Genomic DNA, 27,633 nt, shown 5'->3' with positions numbered 1-27,633 from the left:
AGTACATATCAGCAAACAAACCCGTAAAGAATTTTATTTGGATTTAATCCTAGTTTGTTTTGATTTGACTACTCCACATTGCAGAACAGGGGGCAGAGTGCAGGTGTCAAAGTGATGAGAGGTGAGATGCAGACAGAGGTTTTAGTTGACCAGAATCTTGTAAGTGAAAGAGACCAGGAGCCAACGAAGGGGGGGGTTGACGTGGTCAGAGCCTTGGGAAGGTAGGATTGTTTTAACTGCTGAATATTGGGAAGATTGAAGACGGGATAAAATCATTGAGGCTGGAGAGAAAGTAGTTACAATAGCCCAGGTGAAATGTTTATATTCTTTTGACCAGAGGTATGCCCCTTTGCCCATAGTTGTGTCCTTTGTACTTCCCAAAACTGTACCCATAACACATTCTTCAAAATTAAAAGAAAACAGACTACATACCAGCTAGTGTTCCAGACTCTTACTTTCAATACACACATCTTTCAGCTGACACTGCAAACACAAAGCAGGGCCTTCCGAATCCACTTAATCATACTATGGAAGTTTGAGACTCTCCTGAAATCAGCTGAGTAAAACCCTTTCTGCTTCAATAAGCTTATTCATCCAGGTAGAATTCTGCCTACTACATGATTGAACACACACCATATTTAGCTCAGAAAGTAGCAATATGTGCAATGTTATCAGTGAAGGTATTGCTTTCTCTTCTGCACAATCACAGACCATGATGGAATCCCTCTTCAAGATCCTATAAGCCTAATTCTCACCAGCATTAAGTCAACTTTTGCTAGCCATTTATTATCTGAAGGGGGGCGGGGGGGAACCAAGTATAAAAATCTAGGAACACCAGAGCTCAAGTTAAATACTCAGCTTAAGTATTTAAATACTTAGTTATCTCAGATTAATACATACTGAAAGGACAGCATAAAAGACCAGACTAGACTGATTTCAATGGAACTATACTGATTTACCTAGTTAAGATTCTGACCCTAATTAACAGTCCCTCCTACTACTTCTCTTAGAAATGCTAGTTTATTATTAATGTAACATATTAACTTTCCGTTATCTGTGGTTTTGTTCCTATAAGCTACCTGGGTCCAAATTGTTCAGATAAGTATAGGATAAGCATACAAGCTTTGAGTTGCTTATCTGAACCAAACCAAACCACTGAATCTTTTGAAGTTGGTCCATTGTGGTCTATTAAGTGAAAACTACTCAATAGCTGCTAAAGTAACCTGATAAAGGCAAACTGATAAGGACCTAAATCTAGACAATCTACATAATAAATGGAGACAATATAACTAAATGAGCTGTAAATTACAGCTTTAGTTATTTCCTGGCCAGAGCCAGAAGTGTAAACCAGAGTCATAAGCCAGAAGCCGAGCCAGGGATCAGTACCTGAGAGACAGCAGCCGAATGTTAGAACCATAAGGTCAACCAGAGTCATAAGCCAGAGGGGAGATGGGGCTGCAACAAGGGCAAGCACAGCTGCAGGCATGGTAGAGGTTAAGCAGCCACTGGTCTGCTATGGGGGCCGGGCTTATATAAGCAGGGTGGCTAAACTAGCAGCCAGCCAGAGCCGTGGCCACTCTGTCAGTTCCAAGGCAGTGCGGCTGGGCTCACTGGTTGCCTAGCAGCAAAGTTAATTAGGGAGCAGGCCAGTATCTGGTCCTAGCTGGTCCAGGCCCTGCCAACTCTGCATCTGGGAATGAGCCTCCCAGCCTGGGTCCACAGACTTGTACTGGCGGTGCTAGCAGGCTAAAAACAGTGGTGTAGACATTGTCACTCATGCTGGAGCATGAACTCTCAAGACAACACACCCCAGCCCCCTAGGCTTGAAAGCCCGAGCTCCAGTCCGAGTCACAATTTCTACACAGCTATTTTTAGCCTAGTAGCTTGAGCTCCACTAGCGCGAGTCCCAGGTACAGACATACCCTGTGTGTGATGGCACACTTATTTTGGAATGAGAGTACCCTATTTTGAAATAACTTAGATCAATTTTTTACAGTTTTCCATTAAAAAAAAAAAGAAAAGAAAAGAATAGGGCTCTTTTATTCCAAAAGAATCATGTTCTCACACAGATTTGAACAGATATAACTAAAGATGTGAATTACAATCAATTGAGTTATTTTTGTTCCATTTACCATGTAGACAAACTGGACAGTCAGTAAGCCACTTGTGATCCCACCCCCCAATAAGAATTTTAATGAAACTTTTTTTCCTCCTGCTCCCCAGCAGCATATGACAGTAGGACTCCAAAGAGAAAAAATGGGCTGGAAAAGATGGACTAGCATACTAAGGCTTAGACAGTGTCCTCTGGAGTTCAATAAAAATAGGACTTTATTACTCAATTTGACAATGCCCAACAAGATTCCAGCAGGAATTTGTGCTTATTTTAGGCTAATGGGAATTCTATAGACAAGTAATTTCCCATAATCCCAGGAGAAAATATCAGATTAACATACTGTAGGTTGGCTCCATGTCCCCCGTTTCTAAAGCATCTTTCTTCTCCCCTCCCCTTCTATTTAAAAAGTAATCTCTCTATTGGCATGAAAAATAAACATCAGGATAAAGAAAACAGTCACAGGACAGGTTTTATTTATTTTTTGATAAATTATTCCTCAGGGAAAAGCCCAGACAAACTAGCACAGAAATATCAGATGAAGCCAAAACCCCCTTGCAAATTCAGCTGTATGTCACTGACATTAAACCTGTTGGCCAAGTTAAGAGAACTGCAAATCCCATATGTGGATATTATTAAATCTATTTTCACATATTTCATAATGTTAAAGAATCACTGACACCTCCTGGCAAATGCTGAAATTCTACGTGGAGACAATTCTGCATAAGTAATGTAGCTAGTATTCCTCTTCTGTGTTTTATTTGTGTGCAAAAAAACGTGTTTCTTAGAGGCTCATTTGTTTCTGCTGCTTATACTTCACTTGGTGTGATATACATGCAGAGCAGAGAGCCTGTGCAATGTCCTCCACACCACTTACACCCAACATTAAAGAGACAAATCCAGCTCCCTCCTGCATAGCCACAGAGTCCCTTTTTGCAGCTGAACCACTGCAGTTCCATTGCACACAGGATGTGGATGTGCAGGAGCCTCATACGGGGCAAACAGCATAGCATAACAGCACCCGGGTGGGATGCAGGTAGCGATTCACATCTGCATAAATCCCTCATTACTCCTCCTCCTGGCAAGGAAGTTGCCACATAGTAATCTATGAAGGCTACCTCAGCCCACCATGCATATATCCAACTCCCAACCCAGCTACTAATGTGGGGTGACAGAGGATTTGGCTTAAGAATGCTCTGAGATATTTACCCCTCGTGCAGAGGACCACAACATTTCAATTTGAATTTGGGCTACATGAGGGGCCACTGATAAAGACCCCTCCACAGCCCTGTGTGTCAAGGAGGAGTTCTCTGCACTAGCCCTACATAGTACAATGTGCATAGCAACAAGGAGGGTGGGTCAGGAGAGAGACCATGGGATCTGCATTACATGGCCCCATAATATTGTCCAAGAAGCTACAGCTGCTACCATAGTGAAAGTGGACATAACAGAGATATAGGTCTGCCCTCTGCCTCCACTCTCTTGGCAGCTAAAATTCACCTTCGCAGATGCCCTATATTTCACCTGTATGCGGTCAAATGAATTCCACTCTTTTATAATCTGACATGAACACAGTAAAACAACAAAATGTGTGATTAGAGCACCACTAGTTCCTGAACTTGTACAGTCTTTAAACAATGGACAATTTCACATTTCATACAGTATGTGCTGCAATAGATAAGCACAAAAAATGGGATCTATCCACATGCAAAGATTGTAAGAGTCTTACCACAAAAGTATCGCAAGGTCCCAGAGCTCAGGCTCCAGCTCAAACTCAAATATCTACAAAGCAATTTGACAGACCTGCAGACCGGGCCCCCTGAGTCCAAGTCAGCTGACCTGAGCCAGCCATGCTGCTTAGACCTATCCACGGCAGCCAGAACCAGATGCTTCAGAGGAAGGTGTAGAAACACCACAGTAGGCAGATATAGGATAATCTGCCCTCCCCCCCGCCCACTCTCCTACCCAGAAATGTTAGGGATCATTCTAATCTCTAACAGTTACAGACCATTTTAAGCCCTGAATCATGAAATTTAATATCCCTTCCAAAAATTTTGTTTTTGTGAATTATAAGTCTAGATATCTTGATATTCAAGAAGGCTTGCAATGTCATTGCCTGTGCTATAATCCACTTCCGTTACAAAATAGGATTATTTTTAAGGATTATCAATGGAGCATATATGTCACAAACACTTAAATCATTACCAAATATTTTTAAAATTAACCATTAACAGTGAACAAGTACAGAACAGAATAAGTTGCATATAAAGAAAAGTAAAAGATAGCACCAGACTCAGCCTAGAACAACATAAAACATACTTAGGGCTTGTCAACACTACTGTGTGGGGGTCAATCTAAGATACGCAACTTCAGCTACGTGAATAGCGTAGCTGAAGTCTACGTACTTAGATCTACTTACTGCCGTGTCTTCACTGCGGTAAGTTGACAGCTGATGCTCTCCCGTCAACTCTGATTGCGCTTCTCGTTCTGGTGGAGTACTGGAGTCGACAGGAGAGCGCTCAGCAGTGAATACAGACGTGATAAAATCGACCCCCGCTGGATTGATCTCTGCCCGCCGATCCAACAGGTAGTGTAGACAAGCCCTTAGAGTAACAAACACCCTTAGCATCCCAGCCTACTAGATCTTTGCAGGGCACTCTCATAGCCATCCAGCAGAGATGCACATTAGCAGGAACAAAGAGTGGAGTATGGCTCACAGTTATAGTACACACATCTTATCCATCTCTGATCCACTAATAACAAACACTTATTCAGAGAGCAAATAATTTATTTTTAGAGATGGAGAGAGCCCCAAATTAAAATGACATCTGTCCAGCTAAATACAAAAAAAGCTGCCAAATCCGTTTCTATAATCCTCAATGACCTCATATGTTTTCATTAAATGTATTGAATAAAATGAGAGAAGAGAAAAGGCACTTTCGCCCCCATGCTACAATGACAGGACATACTGGACTGGGATTCAGGCTGAAAACCACTGTTCTATGGTAACAAGAATCTTTACCCCTTACACATAATCTGCAGACACCCCCCCTCCCAGAGTCCACTAGTTTAAGGAGAATATATTGTTTTTATCTCAGCAGCTTTCTCATTGCATAGGCAGGTAAGGTTTTTGTTGTTTCAGTGAAAGCAGAGAAGAACTGCTAGAAGACATTTAAATATCACACACAAGTGTGCAATTAGTAGCAAGGGATCACTGTTCAGTATGCAGCTAGGAGAAGGAAAAATTCTCCCACAACGTTTTGAATTCTGATTATTTGTGTGTGCATGGATAGGTATGCATAGGTATTCAGCAGTGCTCAGCTGGATGCACAATCGAATGCATAAAATCCCATTTTCAACTGCTGTGGTGACATGGACTACATAACTGGAAGTATTACAGCCCCAAAATCAAATCATTAGGAGGCCTCCCACATAATAAAACAAAACAACCAGATTTCCTGCCTATTTTTATGGTCATCACAAACTGTTTGAAACTGGCTTCTTCTTTCATACGCAAAGCCAATTTTGAAATTCTACTCCCCACCTTTTGTTCATGATATTATAGACACCCTTATATTTTGAATGACAATAGCCAACCATCCATTTCTACATAAGGTTTGGAAACCTGGTATTAACAAAGAATATTACGAGGGAAATTAGTAACAATCCCTATGTTTTGGTTGCCCAACACTTTCCATTATAAAAGATTCTGGTGACTTGTTGAGAAACTCTTACACCACTATTGTTTGCAATAGACCTTTGAAATTAGGCATGGAGAAATCCATTGGGCTCAAGAAGTGCCTTTTCTTTGGCCCAGGAAATGTTGTTCAGGTTTAACTGAGATGTGAAATGATTATTTTTAAACAGTTTATTTCTCTTGCTTGAGTTGCTCAGGACCCTTTTTTTTGGGGGGGGGGGGGTAAACAGCTTACCAAAACAATATCTGAATACAAATATTCTGAGGCCATATCCCATGCTACCACCAAAGCAGAGGTACATCCTGGGAGCTGTAGAGGAAGAGGGAGGGAAGTGGGATCCCCAATTTCCACCCAGACACACTACATGGCCCCAGCAGATCACACCCCCCTTTGGGGGCCACCACATGGGACAGGAGCTCTCCCCAGCCTGCTGGGTGGAGGGCAAGAGAGACAAAGCAAGAAACCAGGCTCCCCACAAAGACATATCCCAGAGGCTTATTTCCTCCCCTACCCCGCAACAGGCAGAAGAGTCTTTATTTGCTACCTGCTAATCCAGTTAGTTCGGTAGCTCAAGCAGTTTTGAAGGTTCAGGTTTCAAACCTTGCTGATGATGTATGCTGTGTGGGGGCCCTCCAATTTTACCCAATAGTGGTTACCTTTTTTTAAAAAAACTTTAAATACACTAAGAAATTACAATATAAAATTATGTTATTTAAGTGGCAAAGCCAAGCTCTCAAGAGATAGAAAATTCCAGAATTTAAGGTTCCCCCTGCAAACATAATTCTGCCCCTTGTGCATATGTGTTCTGATCAAGTTTTAAATTACATACTACTTTTTTCACCGAACCTCTGCCTCATTCATTACACGGGAAAGACCCTCAAGGAGGGAAAATCAAGGTTCCAGGGGCAACCTTAAATTTTTGCATTTCCTAACTTTTGAGTCCTTGAATTTGTAACCTTAATGTATTTTAACTTGGATTTTTTGTATGCAATTTCATATGCAAGAAAGCGACCATCTATGCATCTGGTATGAACATGGGGATTTTATTTCCAATCAGTTCAAAACATAGTTTTGGAACTTTTATGCTGTAAAGCTAAAGCAAAATATAATTTATAGTTTGTGTCAATGAAACTTGTAACTATAAATTCATACATTTTTAGGAAACAGTTTAATTTCAATGTCATTTTAAGGTGGGCCTCTCCCTTTCCTTGGCTTAAAAAAAAAAAAAAGTGTCGGAGTTTTAGACAAATCTATGAATTTGGGTTTGCCAGGCACGTTCAGAAATCTAAAGCTGGACTACAGAGGCAAAGCATAAATAGATCAGCCATCAAATGTCTTTAACCATCCAGGAAAAATACATATCCATCATGTCTCTTCTGCCTGAATTATAGAGTAGTCTGTTTTCCTGCCATTATATTTTTTCCGGCAGGGTGGTAGAATGTTTGCATTAGGTTTTGGATTCAGAATTCCCCAGCAATTTATTCTATCCTACTTCCCTCCCAAAGTCACCCCTACCACCACTGGGGAATTAAAAAAAAAAAGAGAGAGAGAGAGAGAGAGAGAAAGTAAAAGCTGGCTGAATCTGAAATTCTTTACTTCATTAACTGAATACTATTGAGCAGTCTCTCAACAGTTTTACAACGTTTTATGGCATATTACCTCACTGTGTCACTATAAAAAAAACTTTCTACTGATTTTAATTACAAAATGTATCACTTTTATAAGTATGGTAATTATGTAAAGAACATATTTCTTTATTACCACAGTTCATGTATTATATTGTAAAGGACACCCCCCCCCCCAAAAAAAAAAGAAGTGGGAATTTAACAATTAGCTCATTCAATTTCTAAAGCACTTTGAAGATGAAAAATGCTAGCTGAGAACTAAGCATGTGTTGTTTGCATTGTTGCCTAGTTCCCTTTTTAGGAAATTTTAGTTTAAATTATCCCCAGATGTAAGTAGTTTTTACTAAAGTCTAAACTTTTTACAAGATTTATGGCTCATTGCTATCATGTATATTAATAGAATTCAATAACTACAATACACTGTGTTGGTAAGGGGGATGTTTGTTTTAAACAGATATGCAGAAATAGCAGCAGCTGCCATGTTATTTTCTGAACTGCACTTCTCTTTTTCTTCACTGAAAAAGAGGGGATGTAAGAGAGCTTCTGGAAGTATATGGAGTAAGTATCTGCATATTTATTCACTTGGAGGAGACAGCAAAGAATACCAGCCGGCCAGAAACCTATGAGCCCGTAGGTGTGAAATGTGAAATTTCTAATACGGGGAAGAAAGAGGTTTGCTTGAATGTTCAAACCAGCTATCACTTCACTTTTGACCACAGCAATCTCTTATGGATGTGGTGGGAATGATGGTTGGGTTGATCTTTACATTGGTTGATCATGACAACAAACAATGAAAACATGCAGAAAACAAGTTTTGGAAAGGGAAGGGTGAATTCCTTCATATCAAATAGGAAATTATTTGGGAGACAGAATAGAAAAGTAATGAATATGTAATAGGGTAGCAGCAGCAAGGACTCTTCATCTTCTGAGGGAAACTTAGCAGTCCTTCCAAATGTTTGGAGTCTGTTTCACTAATGCTATTAAGATTTTGTTTCCATTTAGTGCTTAGCCTCACGTTGGCATCCTTCCTCTGGGAATATTATTATAATTTCATCATAATAATAAAGCACTACTAATTAAATAGAAACAAAAATGTGTTTTAAGGTATTATGAGATCTTGGAAACTAACTAATTTACATGTTCATATTATAAATATGCATCTCCCCGTAGCTTGGGGATTTCTTAAAATTACTGCCATTTTGGCGGCCACCAGTAGCCAGAGATGGAAAGCTTTAGACTTCACTCTGCATCTGGCAAAACAAATTCAAGAACTGAGAAATTATTTTTAAATAAGAGAATATATGAAGGAAACTGCACCTTTGCATTGCTCACAGCAGGCTCCTCTCTGCTTAATGACCAGAGAACACTCCTTGGAAAGCACCGGACACTTCTCTCGTTTGCATGTCACTTCCTTATTCTAGGCACACACAAAAAAAAGGCAAAAGTTGTTGAAAGCAAAAATCAAACATTTATTCTCCATTTCATGACACTCTAAGAATGAAATATGGGTTTAGTAAGTCACTCCCTGCTTGACAAGAGACCTTTGTGATTCAAAATAATCAGAAATCCCCTCATAGAAACAGACAGTATTTTTCCCTTATGGTACATACTGAGAAGAGAAGACCAGGGTGGGAGGACGGAAAGCACAACATTAAAAGGAGATCTAACCTAGATAAAGTAATGCCAAAGGAAATGTGTGATTCCTTTTCCCATTCTAATATTACTTTTTGGTATACTGTAGAAATGATAATATTTTTGTAAACTATATTTCAAACTATTGGAGTACCTGGTCCAAGACTTCCTTGTGTGAACAAAAATATTTGCGCACAACTGTCCAACAGTCCCAAATAGTACATGAATTAAAGTGCAACCGTCTAAAGTTCCAAGCCAAATAATAACTAAGTTGGTTTTGAAAGGATTCAGTATAAAATAAAAAATATATAAATGCCAAGTGAGGAGATATTTATGAAAAGTTCATAGCACAGAGACAACTCTCTGATAATAGGGTCATATTAACAAAAGTGTTTCAAACATTTTCATTTGCTGTTTCTAAAATGACAGCAGTTTTAAATACAGTAAAATCTCAGAGTTATGAACATCTCAGTAATGGAGCTTGTTCATAACTCTGAAGTTTTGTAACTCTGAACAAAACATTATGGTTGTTCTTTCAAACATTTACAACTGAACATTGACTTAATAATTGACTTTGAAACTTTACTATGCAGAAGAAAAATGCGGCTTTTAGCCATCTTAATTTAAACAAGTACAGAAACAGTTTCCTTACCTCGTCAAATCTTTGTTTTTAAAACTCTCTCTATTTTTTAGTAGTTTACATTTAATACAGTACTATACTGCATTTGCCCCCCCCCTTTTTGGGGGGGGGGGGGTCTCTGCTGCTGCCTGATGGCGTACTTCTGGTTTCAAATGAGGTGCGTCGTTGACCAGTCAGTTCATATCTTTGAGGTTCTACTGTGTGTGTGTGTGTATATATATGTATATATATAAATATACACACACACACACACACACACACACACACACACACACACAGAGAGAGAGAACTTAAATTCAGCCGGAGCCATCCAGAGCAAAGCTCTGGTAAATATTTTCAAACCCATGGGAGCACCGGTGCCTCCCACAGGCTAAAGCCCTGAGCCCCAGGACTCTGGGAAACACTGAGGGAGAATTTAAGCCTTGTACACACATAACAATGCATGTAGGGCCTGATAAAGTTAAGCACATGCTTAACTTTAAATATATGCTTATGTCCCATTGCAGTCTGTGGGATTTAAGCATATGCTTAAAATTAAGCACATACTCAATTATTTGCTAAATAGGTATGGAATTAAGCACATGCTTAGGTGCTCTGCTAAATCAGAACTTAATACAGCTACATTTATTTGGGATTGCTGCTTTGTTTGAACATCTCCCAGGGAACAGATTTCATGCCTCATGAGATTAAATGATCATTAATGCTGCTTAATTGGGAAATCCATTTGTTAGTGATTCATTTGTCCAGTGCTAAAGGGTTAATCAGTGTTTAACTAGTTGTCATACACAGGAGAGTCTAAGATCCAATCATTTAATACATAATTTGCAAATAAAGACTAAAAGATGATGTAATGAATAATTTGTATTCAGTAAACATTTTCTTCAGTTAGGGCCTAGTATTTCACTGTGCTGAGTAAACTAAAACTCCTTTGATTCAATGAGAATTGAGGGGGTTTGGTTCCTCTCAGGAGCAACTCAATACCAGTATTGGGCCCATAAGATTATTTTGCAAGTATAACTTTTGCATTCCCTAACATTTTTGTGTTTAAATGTGTCAGTTTCTACATTGGGTAAACATAGGAGTTCTGATTCTCCACTGCCTTTCACCTACACTGCACTGGTGTAAATTACTACACGAAGTGCAAGGCAGAGGACAACCACTCCAAGGGTTATTTTTGCATTTGATTTACAGTACACACATGAATTTATACACCGCATAGCATACACACGTAAGTATACATACACAGCCAAATACTCAGCTGATATAAATTGATGTGGTTACAGTGACTTCAATGGAGCAACCACTGGCCCAAAATGTTCTAATGTATCATCTCTCAGTGCATGGTCAAATAATTGAGAACAACAATTCTTTAGAAATATATAATAAATTATTCTCTCTTTTTTGTTGTTCGAATATGAGCTGGCACAAAAGCAGTTAAAGGTTCTCCCTTCCTACCCCTCCCCCAAACTATCTATTTTTAAATCCTTCTCAACTCCCAGTCCCCTCAGGAAAATCCTAGGAAAACAAATAAGCTTTGCAACATGACCTGAAGGCCATCAGATCTGGGATCTATCATACCAAGGGGTAGGGTGACCAGATAGTAAGTATGAAAAATCAGGACAGGGAGTGGGGGGTAATTGGCACCTATATAAGAAAAAGCCCCAAATATCAGGACTGGCTCTATAACATCGGGACAGCTGGTCACCCTACCAAGGGGCCAAGCTAGTGCAGAACTTCCTTTAACAACCTGCCACCAGCCCCAAACTCATTTAAATCAGGGAGCTGGTTGCTTGAGCCTCAGTTTATCCCATCTGTCTTGGGATCATGAGAGATACAGGCAGTTCCTAAACTGTCCAGGATCCAAACTACATAGGGCTTTACAGCTTAACCTTCACCTAGATAACAATTGGTAACCACCACAGATCACATATTTGATGTACTCCATGTGGGAAATCCCACTTAAGTGGGTAGCCACAATCTGCACTCTCTGCAATTCCCTGAGGTTCTCAAGACACAGTCCCATAGAATCACTAAAATGTGCCGTGTATTTTAAAGTGACAAAAGCACAGATACTGGTGGAGAGGTCTGCACCCGAAAGAAAAAACACACAACCCTCTTGCCATGTGCCAATGTTGATAGGCTGGGATATTGCCAAGAATGCTTTTCTTAGTAAGAGGTTGTTATAATTTATGCCTTGTCCTCAAACTGTTCAGAAATCATCAGACTACCCAAGAGGGTAAAATAATTGCATATTATACTGCCATCATCCTATAAAGAAAAGCCAGTGACCAAGGTGAAGTATACCACTGAATATACTAAGAAGAATTAACACAGGAATGTATAGCATTGCGAGGGCCCTTCATTTTCAGTTTTTATTTTGTTCAATTTTTCTCGGGAATTTATCAGTGTTTATTGCCACAACAACAAAAACAGGTGACAATCAGTGTCAAAAACTATTAATAATTTTTCTGGGTAAATATCAGGGTTTATTTTGGTGGACGGAAAGACAGGCAGGAAAAATATTCAGTGGATTAATGCTTTGAATTCTGTTCATCAATGTCATTTGCTGCAGAAGTAAAACAGAACTCAAAACTCAATGCCTCCTCAGAGTTTAAGAAAACAATGTATCTAATCCCCAAATAAAACTTTTCATTTGAATAAAGTTTCCTATTGTAGACTTAGAACTATTAGCCTATAAATATTTACATTTTTAATTAGGCCATACCATTTGCAGCGCATAGACTCAACTTCAAAAGTTTTAAAAAAACTAAAACAGGAGAAAAGGATGAATACTTCCTTGTGTTCTGAAACGTATTCTGATACAGATTTTCATTTTCTTCCCACTTTAGATTGTCAAATCTTTAAAATGTTATCTGCTAACAGCTTGAAATGTGTACGTTGTGGGTGTAAGATTCATCAGTACATTCAGATGCGCAAGCACTTCAGAGCTTGCGTGCGTGCCTCTGTTTGTTTTGTGTGCATCTCCTAGACAAATACATAGTCTTATTTCAACAGGCAGCTTTGCATATACACACACACAGGTAATACATGTATCTCATGCAATGTATTGTATTTTCCTAATAAAACAAGTTATTTTTACATATTTGAATGATACAAAAGTAGGGTGATAAATCAGAAAAAAAAAAAAAGAACACTTTTTGTAAAACCCAGGAATTTTTCAGTAAAAATTGGTTTAAACTGAAAACGAAGGGGCTTATCCATTGTCTGGTTAATAGTAGCTCCTCAATCTTTGATTTTCCCCTATGATTGTCAACCACACTGAACAACCCTAGCACTGAACAAGGGTGGGGAGGGGGGGAATTATTTTTTAAAGTAAAATTTTGCTACTTGAAATTCCTGTCTTAAATTTAGCCCTCTGAAGTGAACTCCACCTATAATTACTAGTCCAGTTCATTAAATGACACAGGTGGCCATTTACCAGATGCTAGTGTGTGTCTCAATGGATTTTATGGCTTAATTAGAGACTGAAAAAAAATCAAAGAGGTAGAAAAATGTCATTCAGAAAATTGAAGCACAAGAGGCTCTGCACATCACCCCTTTGCCTCTGTTTGCTTCCTGTGGCCTTGCTCAAGGTGTTTGTGAAGGAAAATGTAAAGCTTTTATTACAAGCCTCTTGGACTTAAAATCACAACTTTATTCTTCTCACAGTCACTGCCTAATCTGGTGGAGAGTAGAAAGGGCTTGATTCTTACATCAGCATAAACCAGGAATAACTATTGAAATCAATGTGAAATCAGTGTAAATAAGAATCAGGCCCTAAAGTTGTTAACGAATGTGCAATTGTAGTCAGAAACATGACTATTGTAACAGATTGTAACTAGTGTGACAGATTCACTGACACACTACTCCAGTTTTGCACCTCTCCAGTGTTGCAAAGCAACCATAAACCTGGATTTAATCGGCCAGTTAAACTGAGTTTATGGCAGTTTTGCAATGCTGGATTGGCACAAAGCAATCAGAGCACATTAGTGAAATTGGCTCTACAACTTCTTATTCAATGCAGTATGCCAAATTCTGCTTTTACTTACACCAATGTAACGCTCTTGCCTTAAACTGATTTGATCCAGGCTGAAATCAGTGTAAGTGGGAACAGAATCAAACCCACAGTATCTGCTACCTGTGGGCCAAATCCTGAGATCCATATTCAAAACGATTCATGCAAATCCTCATTTAGTTTAATGGAAGTTTGCCTCAGAAAAGGCTGAGTAAAAACTGGGGCTTCATCACCCCCTCCTGTGGAAAAAAAAATCCACTGGAGGAGTTGAAGGGAAGAAAATCTCTACACTATACCCCTAGAAAATTTCCTGCTTAATTGTTTCATGGGGGCAATGGTGGTAAGAGAGGACTTGCCAAAATACAATACAGATCATATAAGCTGATTTATAGACTTCATGAATCTCAAGGTATCTGCAGGAGGAAAGGGTGATCCAGGCAGACCCTGTGTATCCATGGGCCTCCTCTGCTCTGTGGCAATATAGCTCCATTGGAGCCATGCTACCAAAGCATCAACAGCTGGCAACTACCCATGGGACTCCAATTTAAAGGAGGAATCACTATTGCAGATGACGGAGAGGGTGACCAAAAAGGATTACACCCCAATTTGGATGACCTTTGTTCCCTGATTGCCAGGGGATTGCTGCATCCCCTCTACCATAACTCTACATCCTGCCCACCCACTCCTCCCCTGAGCACACTAATTCCCTCTCCTCTCACATACATCCTGACCTTCCTCTGAGTTTGGAGGTGGCTGCCCAGCCATTCCATGCCGAGGATTGAAGATGGGTGTAAGAATGAACCTTCTGCTTGCATTTAAAGGGGGTACAATTGGGTCCTGCTTAAAGATTTCATATTTGGCCGCATATATCTGATTTAAATCTGCTTACTTCACTGCCAAAGACAAGTTTTTATTATCATTGGCACCATAGAACTAATAAAACAATGGCAGGACAAGTTGCATCCTACTCTGCTTCATGCATCATCAACAACATTTTCAACTACATCATGATTGTAGAATCTTCATCACTGATCATGATGATGCAAGAGGCAGATAAGAACCTATCATGATTTTCACATTCCAAGATCACTTCTTAGATCTGAGAGTTAGAAAAGGCATATTAGCAAATTTGGGAAATAATTGAGAAGAAAAAGATAGTCCCAACATGGAATTTTACAGAATAACTTTTCTGAATTTCAAAGTACAAGTAATACTATAACACAGGGGTGTCAAACTCAATTGCACAGGGGGCCAAAACTCAAAACTCGCGGGCCGAACAGTATAACCATTTATTTAACAGACTAAATATTTATGTTTTTTAACCATTAATATGAACCAAAATACAGGATATCATTCCAAAATAAATACATTTCAACTTAAAATATTTTGCTCTTCATAAAAAAATATCCTGTCAATACAATACATTCAAAATCTGTACATGCTGGAATATTAAAAAAATCTGAAAATATAAATAAAAAATTGAATTTAAAGCAAAAGTATAATCATAACAAATCATAACATTCCATTTTCTTGTCCTATTTAGTCAGAGCCTGATACTTGGAGTCTTTTCTTTGCAACAAGTTCGTTTATGTTTGGGGTTAGGTTCTGTGTTGTGAAGATTCTCAGGATCGATTGCAGGTGTTCATCAGTGAGGCGACTCCTGTGTGACGTTTTGTTAATTTTCATCACAGAGAACAGCTGCTCGCACAGATATGTGCTGCCAAACATGGACAGGATTCGAGCCGCATGTTGGCGGAGCTGCGGCATCGCTTCAGGAATGAAGCGAGTGAACTGTGCTGGCCCCGCAGTGTCGTACTTTGCCTTCAGTGTCCCGTTACATTGCAGTTCTATCAGCTCCATCTGCATTTCTACAGGTGCGGTTTCCACATCGACTGCAAATGGGTTGCGAAGCAGCTCGAAGTTACTTTTCTGTGCCTCAAAGTCACTGAAGCACCGTGCTAACTCAGTGCGCAGCGCGCTGAGTTTTTCAGCAAAGGTGGCATTTGGGAAAACTGTGGCACTTTCTTGGTTCCGTATTACTTGGCAACAGGGAAAGTGAGACAAGTTGCATTGGTGCATTTGTGTCTCCCATAAGCGCAGCTTCACTTGAAATGCCTTCACTGCATCATGCATATCGGTTATTATGTGCTCCCGTCCCTGGAGTTGAAGGTTTAAAGCGCTAAGATGCGACGTTATGTCAGCCAGGAACGCCAACTCGCATTTCCACTTTTCATCCCGCAGAACTGTGCAGTCTTTCCCCTTACTGTCCATGAACTGGCAGATTTCTCTCGCAGCTCAAAGTGTCTTTTGAGAACTTTTCCCCGACTTAGCCACCGGACCTCCGTATGATATGGCATATCGCCAAACTCGCTATCTATTTCCCGCAGAAAAGACTGGAATTGGCGGTGATTTAAACCGTGGGCTCTGATAAAGTTGACGGTTTGTGTTACAGTGTTCATCACATGATCCATTTTTAGGACTTTAGCACTCAGCGATTCCTGGTGTATGATGCAGTGATACACTGTCAACTCACCGGCACAGTTCTCCTCCCGCATCTTTGAGCGCATCCTTCCCACCAGTCCATTTTTTTCACCACACATAGCAGGTGCGCCATCTGTTGTAAGTCCAACGAGTTTTTCCCACGGCAGTTTCATGTCGGTTACACTTTGAAATACATTTCCAAAGATGTCTTCTCCTTTCGTTGTCCCGTGCATCGATTTAATGTCCAGTATTTCCTCTGTTACGCACAAATTGGAATCCACACCACGGATAAATATCGCCAGCTGTGCAGTGTCAGTCGCGTCAGTAGTTTCATCCACGGCAAGGGAGTATGCAACAAAATCTTTTGCTCTTTCAATCAACTGTGTTTTCAAATCAGTCGCCATCTCACAAACCCGATTAGCAACAGTGTTTCTGCTGAGGCTTACATTTGCAAACGCTCGCGTTTTATCTGGACAAAGGACGTCGCACACTTTCATCATACAATTCTTTACGAATTCCCCCTCGGTAAACGGCCGTCCTGATTTGGCGATCTCTTCGGCCACAATGAAACTTGCTTTCACAGCAGCTTCACTTTGTGATTTTGCTTTGGTGAAAAACGTCTGCTGGGATGTCAAATTCTTCTTCAACTCCTCTACCTTTTGTAGCTTCTGTCCTGCGCTCAGGTTTTTGAATTTGTTCTCATGTTTCGTCTCGTAGTGCCGTCTTAGGTTATACTCCTTCATTACAGCGATATTACTCCCGCAAAGGAGACACACTGGTTTACCTGCAATTTCAGTAAACATATACTCATTCTCCCACCGGCTTTGAAAGCCTCGGTTTTCAGAATCAATTTTTCTCTTGGCCATTGTTGGGGTCTAGCTTTGATTTGAGATTAGCGTTGTATACATCAACAGACCGCGAACTTGAACCGCGGCTTGCCGTTGGCGGCAATTGCACTGCATCATGGGATTTGTAGTGTGTGTTATTGGGGCGTCATATCACAGGGCCATTAAAAACAGATATATAAAACGATTTCGCGGGCCGGATATAATTGTATGGCGGGCCGGATGTGGCCCGCGGGCCTTGAGTTTGACACATGTGCTATAACATATATTATTGAAAGCCTCCCTGTGTGTCAGATTTCTCCATGCACACAGAAAGGGGGAAAGCACCACTGACATCAAAATTCTAAAGGACAAACATCTTATGTCAAATTCAGCTGTGACATTATTATTCTTAGTATTTGTATTACAGTAGCTAGTAGCTAGACTTAAGACGCTTCAAAAAAGATCTGAGCCATACTGTGTGTACAAACACACACTAAGAGATAAAACAGAGCATACAGTCTAAATAGTCAAGACTGACAAAGAGGGGGGAAAGGGAAGGACTATTTATTATATTCATTTTAATGATGGGAAAAAATCGAGGCACGGACAGATTAAGCGACTTCCCTAAGGTTGGATAGGAAGTCTGTGGCTGAGCCAAGAATTAAACACCAATCTCCTGAGTCCAGTGCCTTAACCATAAAGCCCTTTTGCTTTCAACGTAAACAAGCGTAACTCCCCTGAAGCTTGTGGAGCTGCACTTGTTTCTTTCAGGACTGATTTTAGCCCAAACTATTGCTGGATATACTGTTTTGGTGCTTAGTCTTTTATATAAGAGCACATTTTAGCAAAACTCAAGACCAGGAGGACTTGATGTGGAGGAAAGGGTTAACACTATGCATATCAGTCATACAAGACAGAAGATAAAGCAGGGCTGGTAAATCATTGTTTAGTCTATTGTAGTCTGGTGTTATACAATGCAGATCTTACTCTTGCACACCATGGGCCTAGGAGAAGATAAAACATTACCAAACAAGGAGGAATTCTTGAGGGGGTGAGGGGTTTCACCCAGCCTTCCAAAACATTGCTTGTAACATGTACCACCAGTCTGCTTATTTAAATTTCTCTTTCTCCTCCCCATTAGTTTTGCAAGGGTGCAGCAGGGTGAGCCAGCAATTGAGCCAAATGGATTTTAACAGCAAGCCCTTTCCTTCCAAATAAGTTCCGCCCTCTAGTAATCATAACATTTCATTACTTGTTCAAGCCATACATTTAAGGAATTGTTAACTAGCAGCATGAAGGAGAGCTATATTACCAAATCAGCATCTGTGTTGTCAACATTGTTTCCGAAGCTGTTGAAAGCTCTCAGATACTTTGATATTGCTGTTCTCAAGAGAAAACCTCTCAGACTGCAACATGCAGAAGCCAGCTTTTATACGAGTGTTTTTTTGTTTGTTTGTTTCATTAAAAGGACATGCACTTGGGCACTGAAAAGTGCAGATGAGAAACGTGGCTCATATATACATAAAGCATTTGCTAAATCAGAAACCTGGGAGTCAGTCAAAATCCATAATAGGATCCCAAGATTCATAATAAATAACTTGTAATTATAGTCCTACACAATAGTTATTTTAAACAGATGGTTTATGGATTCACATCTGGGATTTTTTTTTTTATTTAATGTTCATATACACTCAGAGAGAAAGGGAGAGACCATAACTAGACTGCAGCTAGGTTTGTTTTATTAGTGTTGGGGAAAAAGTAATTTTTAAAAGGGGTCAAGCTGATTCATAACAATACTGCCACATCTGATGTAACTCCCTTGTGACTACTCAGCAAAGACATGTAGGGTTCATACTCGGAATCTCAGACTCACATGGAATAAAGGACTTTGGGAAGGGCTGCAGAGTCTGACTGAATCTTCTTTCCTGTATTAATTGAGTCCAGCACCTGGAGAATTATATTTCTAACATGTTCAAGAGAAGTTTAGAATATTTTGTTTGGAACCCATGTTTTTTTCACCTCTCCCAAACCTTGCCACTGAAATTCTCTTCTTCAAAGTAAGTGCAAAGGAGATGAAAATTCATTTACATAAAAGATAAGTTAGCCAGAGGCTATTTTAGTGCTAGAACTTCATGTTGCCTTTTCTGGAGCTTCCTCTCATCATAATTTGTTCATTTGCAACTTATAGCTCATATTTTTACCTTCCATCAAAGAACTCTGTGCATAGTACCCAATTCTAATGACAAAGTATATCAAGAATAACAGTCATAAGCTCACATGGTACAGTAAAATAAAATGTCAACATGAAAAGAAAGAGTAAAAAACAACTGAATGTTTGGCAGAGACCGTGCACAGGACTTGTGCCAAACCACAGCTTGAAGCAGCAGCAGCCAAATTCCTACTGGATTCCCTATTGGGTCTCTGTTGTTTCACAGAACAACCACTAGGAGGACTACTTTCTGTAGCCTGCGTTTGGCTTGGGAGAGAAAAAGATTAGGAGCCCTTGTTTCTTGGGGGCATGCAGCAGAGTGATCCAGTTGACTATGTTCTGAGTCCATTGTTTTACTGGCCACTACAGGGGTACAATCATGTAGATTTTAAATATCTATTCTGTGCCTCTTTGTTAAACAGAAAAAATATTACCTAAACTTACATTTAAACAAACAAACAAAAAAATCTGTGCAGAAAGGCTAAACAAGGAAGACTGACAGAGAAGGTTGATACCATGGAATAGAAATATGAGCTGACATTAAGGCCCAATCCTGCAGTTACTTCCAACCACTATTTATGTTATGGTGATCACACTATTGCACTCTTCAAATAGTCCGGACTTAACTTCATGCCTGGATTTCAGTGGGATTACCCGCACAACATAAAATTAAGGGCATGCTTAAATTTTTGCAGAATAGGAGCCTAAGTGTGTGCATTCGTTCTCTGAAACAATAAGGTAAGTCATGCTGAAAGCCTTCAAACAAGGATAAAAATCATCCTTCAAGAATTTGAGGCGAAATTTTTAAAAGCACCCATGAAGGCTATGTCTACACTACCACTTATGCTGGTGGAATTTATGTCACTCAGGGGGGTGGATTATCCACCCCCCGAGCGACATAAATTCCACCGGCATAAGCACGAGTGTGCACAGCGCTATGTTGGCAGGAGAGCTTCTCCCACCGATGTAGCTACAGCCACTCATTGGGAGTGGATTAAATTATGTTGACAGGAGAGCTCTCTCCCATTGGCATACAGCTGCATTGCTGTAAATTCCCTAGTATAGACACAGCCTTAGGAGCACACTTCTCATAGAAAAATCAATGGGACATCTGCTCCGAAGTCAGGTCCTTTTGAAAATCCCACCCTTGATCATTTGGCACAATTGCTTAGCTTATGATTCAGATTCAAGTTCTACAACCTTCTCTCACGAGTATTGCTTACACAATCAAATACTCCCTCTTGAGTTCAGTGGGATTACTCTCTTCAGTAAGTACTTCTCTGCAGGAGTAAGAATTGAAAAATTAGGCTCTGAGTGAGAAGAGGGAGGAGAAAGCACTCACAAAGCAGTGGGGTGTGAGAAAATGTCTCACCACTGACAAATGGGTTAAGAAAAAATTCTCATTTTCATTGTTTCCCCTCAAATTTGTATCTAGATTCAATTAAACAAATGAAAACTTTTGCAGGTAAAAGATATTAAAACCAAAAAAAAAGTATACTAAAAAACTGTTTTGGTGCAAAATGGAAAAAATATTTCTGTGTGAAACACAATTTTCTGCAATAATGTTGTCTTGATTTACAAATTTAAATCTATACCCTGCAAACATTGAGGCATGTGCTTACCTTCATGCACGCGACTAGTTCCATTAACTTTAATAGGAGTACACACATGGGTAAAACTAAGCATATTCTTAAATGTTGTAGATTGGGAGCTTGCACGTGGCAAAAATGTTACCAGGTTTCCAGCATAAAGTTGTGTTATACTGATATAAATGATATTTCGTCATGAATCAAATATGTCAACTCAGTGCTTGCAAAAAAAAATAATAATAATTTTTTCCCCCTCATGTGAACACAAAACCACTTTTTTTTTTTCAAATATAGCACACAGTAGTTTCTTGCTTGTTTCCACATTTTCATAATCTCTTAGGCTCCTATGTCCCAAATGCCCAAAGCAGCAGGCCACTGTTGACATTGAGCAGGGATAGTGCTACAGATCTCTCCGCAGTGGAGCTCTGCCAGTATCAACTGCTCCCTTCAGAATTTCAGTTCTCCCCCAGGAAGCACAATTAAAAACAAAGCTCTTGCTTGCTGAAAGAAGAACCCCAAATTTCACTGCAGATGTGTATTCCCCACCACAACCAAAAATCACATACTATGTACAAGTAGTTCAGTACTCACCACTCACAACCCCCTTTAGACCAAACATATCATTTCTGCAATGTACCTGATGCTCACCAGCTTGGGGAAATTGACCTCTGTAGTCAGTTGCAAGCCTGATCTTCCCTGAAGACAGCCCAGTGGCCTGCTATTGCAGCACCATGAGTAGGAAGAGCTTCATTTAATATGATCATTTATTTGTGTTACTGTAGCATCTAGAGGCACGAGTGAGATCACAGGCTTATTATGCTAGATAGTGTACAAACACATTAGGAGATGGCTTCTATCCTGGTGAGTTATAATTACCATAGACAAGATAGACAGAAAACCAATGCACACAGAGGTGAAGTAATTTGCCCATAGTACATCAATGGTAGAGCCAGGAATAGAGCCTAGGTCTCCTAGGTCAGGGCCCTATCCACTAAAACATTTTTCTAGGGTCAAATCTTTGTCCCAGTGAAGTCAAAGGCAAAGCTTCTCACCATTCAACAGAATATAACAGGCCTGCACAACATGCGGCCCGCGTGGGCTCACTGTGCGGCCCTCGGGGGTTGAGTAGGTGGGCTCACTGTGCGGTCCGCGGGGGGGGGGTGAGTAGGCAAGCGGCGGGTGAGGGAGGGGAGCTGAGGAGGCGAGCAAGCGGGCAGTGGCGGGGGCTGAGGAGGTGAGCGGCGAATCGGTGGCTGACCTGTTCTACTGATCTGGTCTGGCTCCCATCCCCTCTCCCAGGGCCGGCTCCAGGCACCAGCAAAACAAGCAGGTGCTTCGGGCGGCACATTTCTAGGGGTGGCATTCTGGCACCAGCCATCATAGGCGCCGACTCCGGGGCATGGGGAAAAAGTGCCCTGCCACTTACCTTCTCCTGCTCCCCTGAGTGCGTCGCCACCGCTTCGCTTCTCCCCCCTCCCTCCCAGGCTTTCCGCGTGCGAAACAGCTGTTTCGCGCAGCAAGGCTGGGAGGGAGGAGAAGTCGAGCGGCGGGGCGCTCACAGGAGGCGGCGAAGGTGAGCTAGAGTGAGGAGTGGTTCCTCTACACCCGTTACTTCCTGCGCTCCCCCACCCTAGCTCACCTCCGTACACCGGGGGAGGAAGCGGGGCTGGGGATTTGGGGAAGGGGTTCGGAAGGGGTAGAGTTGGGGCGGGGCCGGGCCTGGGGGGCAGAGGGGCACAAAAAAAGGGGGGGGCGGCCAACATTTTTTTTGCTTGGGGCGGCAAAAATCCTAGAGCCGACCCTGCCCTCTCCAAGGGTTGCAGCTGTCTGGAGGTACCTGTCTTCCACGTCTTCCTCATTCACAGCTCATTCATTCAACAGAGCAATTGATTACAAAGTGGGGGGAAGATCTTATTCTACTTCTAGCAAAAAGACATTTTTCTTTTATCTTAATTATACTACCTTAGGGGCCCGCTATAACAAATTACTGAGGTTCAATACTGCTGTTTCGGTGGGGCGGCGCTGGGGAAGGATGATTTGTTTCCGCGGGGCAGGTGGCGCTGGGGGGGGGGGGGAGTGTTTCGGCAGGGCTGGGGGGGTTGTTTCTGGGGGCGGGCAGTGCTGGGGGGGGTTGTGTTTCGGGGGGGCTGGGTGGTGCTGGGGTGGGGGGTTGGCAGCACTCGGGGGGTTTCGGCCCTCAGCTGTTTTCTTTGGAGTAATATGGCCCTCGCTGCTTTACGAGTTGTGCAGGCCTGGAATATAATATGAAACTCTCTGTCAATAGGGACATGAACCTCAGGTTTCAGTACAAACTTAGAAGCCTATACAGTAACACAAAATATTATATATAAACTGGAAGGCAGGTAAAAGTTGCGGGGTGATGTTATGATTCTTTGGGAACCAAACCTTTGAATTTCCTGATTTGTGTGCATTTAAAAATCTTAGCTACAATCTTCCATTAAGGTATTTTTTTAAATTAAATATGAATATGTTTTATATTTCTTTTAAAGTCTACATCTGACCTCCTTTGTTAAGCACGTTGAGATCTACTGCTGGAAAGAGCTATATAAAAGTGCTAGCATTTTTAAAGGAGTAATAGTAAATACTAAATAGCTCTTTGTCTATGTTAATTTGCATAAGATTCAGTAGTCAGTAAGACAAGTAGAACCTTGGTCAAATAGGACATGTGTCAGTTTGAATTTAAGTCTATGAATAAGAAAACATATTGTATTTTCCCCAGTTATAGCTGTGTGTCTCTTGCGCATCCTGTACAACTATGCTGATCTAGCTAAACTGATGCAAACCCCTAATGTAGATAAACTTAAGCGAATTTAACCTTTGCTTAGAATAACCTTTGAAGTTTGCATAGTTAAGTTACCAAATTAAACTAAACTGATTTAAGCAAGGGTTAAACTGTTCGAAGTGTTTCTATGTTAGGGATTTGCATTGGTTTAATAAGATTGGTTTTAAACCAATGTAGTTATACTGGTGCAAGTTTTCTAATGTTGACCAAGCCAAAGTTTGAAGTTCTGTTCAATCTCTGAACCTTCCGTCAACTCCGACCTGTCAGCAGAGCAACCCTTCCACTTCTATTTCTTCCCATCTTATCCCCATTGCCTGTGTTCTGTTTATTTCCCAGGGTTGGCTTTATTGCAGTAAAGTGAAGCACACCACCATGAAAATACAGAAAAACCCCAGAAACACATCAGTCCTCAAGTTCAAGATTTTCATTTTCTGATGAAGCCATACACTGTGTTTCTGTTTGATCTATGTACACAAAGTGGATAGTCCTTAATTTCTCTTTTAGTGCTGTAATGTGACTTTATTGAACATTTATTTAAAACTCTTGCATTAACTCAGTTATTTTAATGAAATAAATGTATAAATATATTGTCTGAACAAGGACATACCCACCATTGTGTCTGAGAGCAACCTTTATTGCTTTTTGTATCTGATGTCTGCTTAGCTAAGCTTTTACACTGGAGATTCAGGTAGTGGCCTTTTGGGGCTTTCTTAAAGGCCAGAGCTTGTATGAAAAACTCTGAACAAAGAAACCCCTGAAGCCATGCAGTTTTAAAAGGGTTTACAAAGCCCACTGGGCCTCCTAGCTTATTTTGCAACAAGTCATATCCCATGAAGAAATTCACTTCTGTACAACCCAAAAACAGAGTTAGATTAAAGAAAAAGAAAGAAAAAAAGATGATCCCCTGCTGATCTGCCTGGTCTTTTACTGCCTGTATCCTCTAAAGAAAAGATGTTCTGATGATATATTACCCCAATACATCACTAATGACAGTGTTCTCATGGTATTGTATCCTTAAAAATATGATGTATGCCAAAGGCAGTAACATGGGATACATAAGGGGTTCTTTTTATCCTTTAAAAATAATTTCAAAAAGACTTTTAAAAGTATGGTGGTTGTTGGTTTTGTTCAGGGAGTCCCACAATACATGTACCCCCCAAAAAATCAAGGAGAGTCCTAAAAGTTTCTCAAAAATGGTAGATTACAAAAAACAAAAACAAAAAAACAAAAAGAAAAAAACCCACACACACACACACACACACACAACAGGACAGCATCAGAGAAGTTTTTCATTTAAGCAGGTTTTCATATAGGACCAAAGTGCTTGAGGAACAACCACAAAATAAAAATAGTAGCCCAAAAGAAAGTAGCAAGGGTTTGTTTTATAAGCACGTGGCCTCTGGACACTGCTCTTTTAGCCCTGTTCAAGTCTGTTAAGTGCTGACCCTGCTTTTTGTTTTCTTATGTGATCTTGCCGGTGATACACAGAAGTGTACAAAAAGAAAGAATTATTCACTGAGGTCTGTTGAGACAAAGAGGGTAGCAGTGCTGTGCCAGTTTCCATAGAGGAGCAGGTTAAAAGGGAGGTGCAAGGAACATGGCCATTTCAACCTGGACTTTTTGAAGGAGGCAAGAATTTTCAGGGTCTCCTCTCTCTGGCCTTCACCCCGCATTACCTCCTTTCTCTGCACTTCATAACCTCAGGTCAAACAGGACTGAGCTTTGTGCTGCAGTTATTAGTGTCACATTGAGGCAGTTGCTAATCACTGTATGGATAGCTTATCTTGGTGGTTGGCTTTTCAAAGAGCCTGATCCTCGTCCAATTGATATAATGAGATCAGAGTCAGGGCCCAAATGAGGTAATGGTCAGAAAAGTGACTATGAAAAAATGGCACCTTATTTGACAGCTCTTCTCCTTGTGTGTGTCTGCTTCATGACCACATTTTGTGGCTGGGCCACTGCTACTTTTGGACTAGTTTGTGCAGTCCTTACTCACAATGAATAACTTTCACTGCAGTCAATGAAACCACCAGTATGAGTTAAGAAGCTCAAATCTGGTTCTTTGAAGGAGAAACACTCAGAATGCCTTGTGGTACTAAGCAGACCCAGGTAATTACATATTTATTTGTAAATGTTTCTCTGGAAATAAAATTACTGTGTCTAAAAGAAGAAACTAATATTGCACAACCATGTGCAACCATTGAATTTTTCAGGCAGAAATCTCAGCCCTGCAGGGCCAGTCTCACTTCTGGAAAGCAAATTCTCTTCTCTTTCACACATGTACAAACAGAGTCTAGAATGGCCAAAGCTTATGAATCTCAATAATAATAATAATAATAATAATATATTGAGCAGAAGCAATACAAATATATTTTTCATAGACTGTATTCCCTTTTCCTCCTCCCTACCCTTGGCTCCACTTGCACTGCTGGAAGTAACAAAAATACCTGTTTTTGACAAGTAAATGGAGCTGACATCAGACTGAAGAAACAGCATGAATGAGCTATGCACAACCCATTTGTCATCTTGACAAAGTGACTTTTGGTCACCGGTGGGACACTTTAAAGACATCTGCATGGTTGGCCTTGACCACCAGCAATTCTTACAGCCTATAAGGGGCCCTGTGAGACTGAGAACACAACCTGCTTTAGAACTGGCTCCTGCAGTTATGTCTCTTGATGGTTGTAAAGGCTGTATGATATATCAGGTGTGAATAAGATCTTTGCTAGCTGGTTATATTTACATAGGTATTGACTGCAGCTAGCATCTTGTTAGCCCAAATAATAAGCCTCAAATGCCAGGGTAGGGGATTATGCATGGCCAAAAATCCACAGAGCTAGAAACCCAGCCACCAATGATTTCACTGTTTGAATGGCACAGATTAGTCTGAAGAGACAGCATTCAGACAGCAATACTATTATAGAAGCAGAAAGGAAAACGCAGGAAGGAAAGGGAGGAGGAAAAGTCAGTCTAAAATTCAGAGATTCCACAATAATAGTGCATGAGAGGCCTTAGTAACTTTAAGATGACATTAAATGGTGTGTGTAACAATGAGAACTCCTTAGACATTTTAACATTCAGCCAAAAGAAATGAAGGCCCTAGTCATATATGAATCACACCCACAAACACACAAGACTAGTGCAAAATCTTGAGAAGATGCTTAAAATCCTTACAGACAGTGCTATTCAACATCTGGCTCTGGAGTCACACAGAACTTTCATGGAGTGAAGTCCCATCTAGCTCTTCTCAGTATGCCTGAAACTATGCCAATCTTCCTATGCTGCATGGCACAAAACAGATAACAGTGCTCAAACAGACAGGAGCCAATGGAACACATCTTCATCCCTCAAAAAAGGCTGATTTCCAGTGAGCTTCCCTTTGTTATATGGTTCCCTTTTTTGACTCTGACATTTGTACATTTCAGTATGTGGGTTGGTTTAACACACCAAGAGATTTGAGGGTGACAAAGAGACCCCTACTTTTATAAACAATAAGGTATTGAACACATCACCCTGTGTAATGAACGGAAGCTATAGTCACACCCTAGAATTTTGGAGATTCTTAATGCTGCTGCCACAGCTATTATCAGGGTAACAGAGCTCTTTGTTTGTGGATTAGAGACCTTACCACACATCAATCAAATTATGTACCAGCAGCTGTATAGATGGTGCATTAGCACTGTGTCCTAATGTTAAAGTTAAACAAACCATACTTTTGCATGTGTACACTAGCTACTTGTTAAATCTGAACATCATAATGTTTTTCCTTTCCCCATATATGCCTAATGAGACTAGAGCACAAGTCTTAGCAGGCCTCCGCCCTTAAAAAAAAAATATATATATATATATATATATCTTACCTGTTACTCTTTCAATATTTTAAAGTAAAATTTTCCAACATTCTTTCAAAAAATTACTTTTAAAAAATCCTTGTTTACGAGCTAAACTATTGCAAGCCACATTTGCAGCCCAGCATGCATTTTTTAGCATGAAAGCATTTACCA

The 27,633-nt window shown here is 40.5% G+C and overlaps 1 protein-coding gene across 7 annotated transcripts in view; it reads right to left on the bottom strand.

The window, feature by feature from the left end:
* BMPER (BMP binding endothelial regulator) overlaps nt 1-27,633 on the bottom strand; it is a 220,757-nt gene that overhangs the window by 181,051 nt on the left and 12,073 nt on the right. For 5 of the 7 annotated variants that reach the window (XR_010599179.1, XM_065587193.1, XM_065587194.1 and 2 more), the window contains one exon: nt 8,751-8,850. The exons of 1 other annotated variant lie outside the window; for it this stretch is intronic. Coding sequence is in view for 4 of the 6 variants with exons in the window: in XM_065587193.1 (XP_065443265.1) it covers nt 8,751-8,850 (100 nt within the window). In the remaining 2 variants the exon portion in view is untranslated. Of the gene's footprint in view, nt 1-1,386; nt 1,502-8,750; nt 8,851-27,633 lie in introns of those variants that run through there. One more of the 7 variants, XM_065587192.1, reaches the window with a different exon arrangement.

This window comes from Chrysemys picta, chromosome 2, assembly GCF_011386835.1.
Source record: "Chrysemys picta bellii isolate R12L10 chromosome 2, ASM1138683v2, whole genome shotgun sequence".
NCBI lineage: Eukaryota > Metazoa > Chordata > Testudines > Emydidae > Chrysemys > Chrysemys picta.
This window is presented reverse-complemented; position numbering and strand designations above follow the sequence as displayed.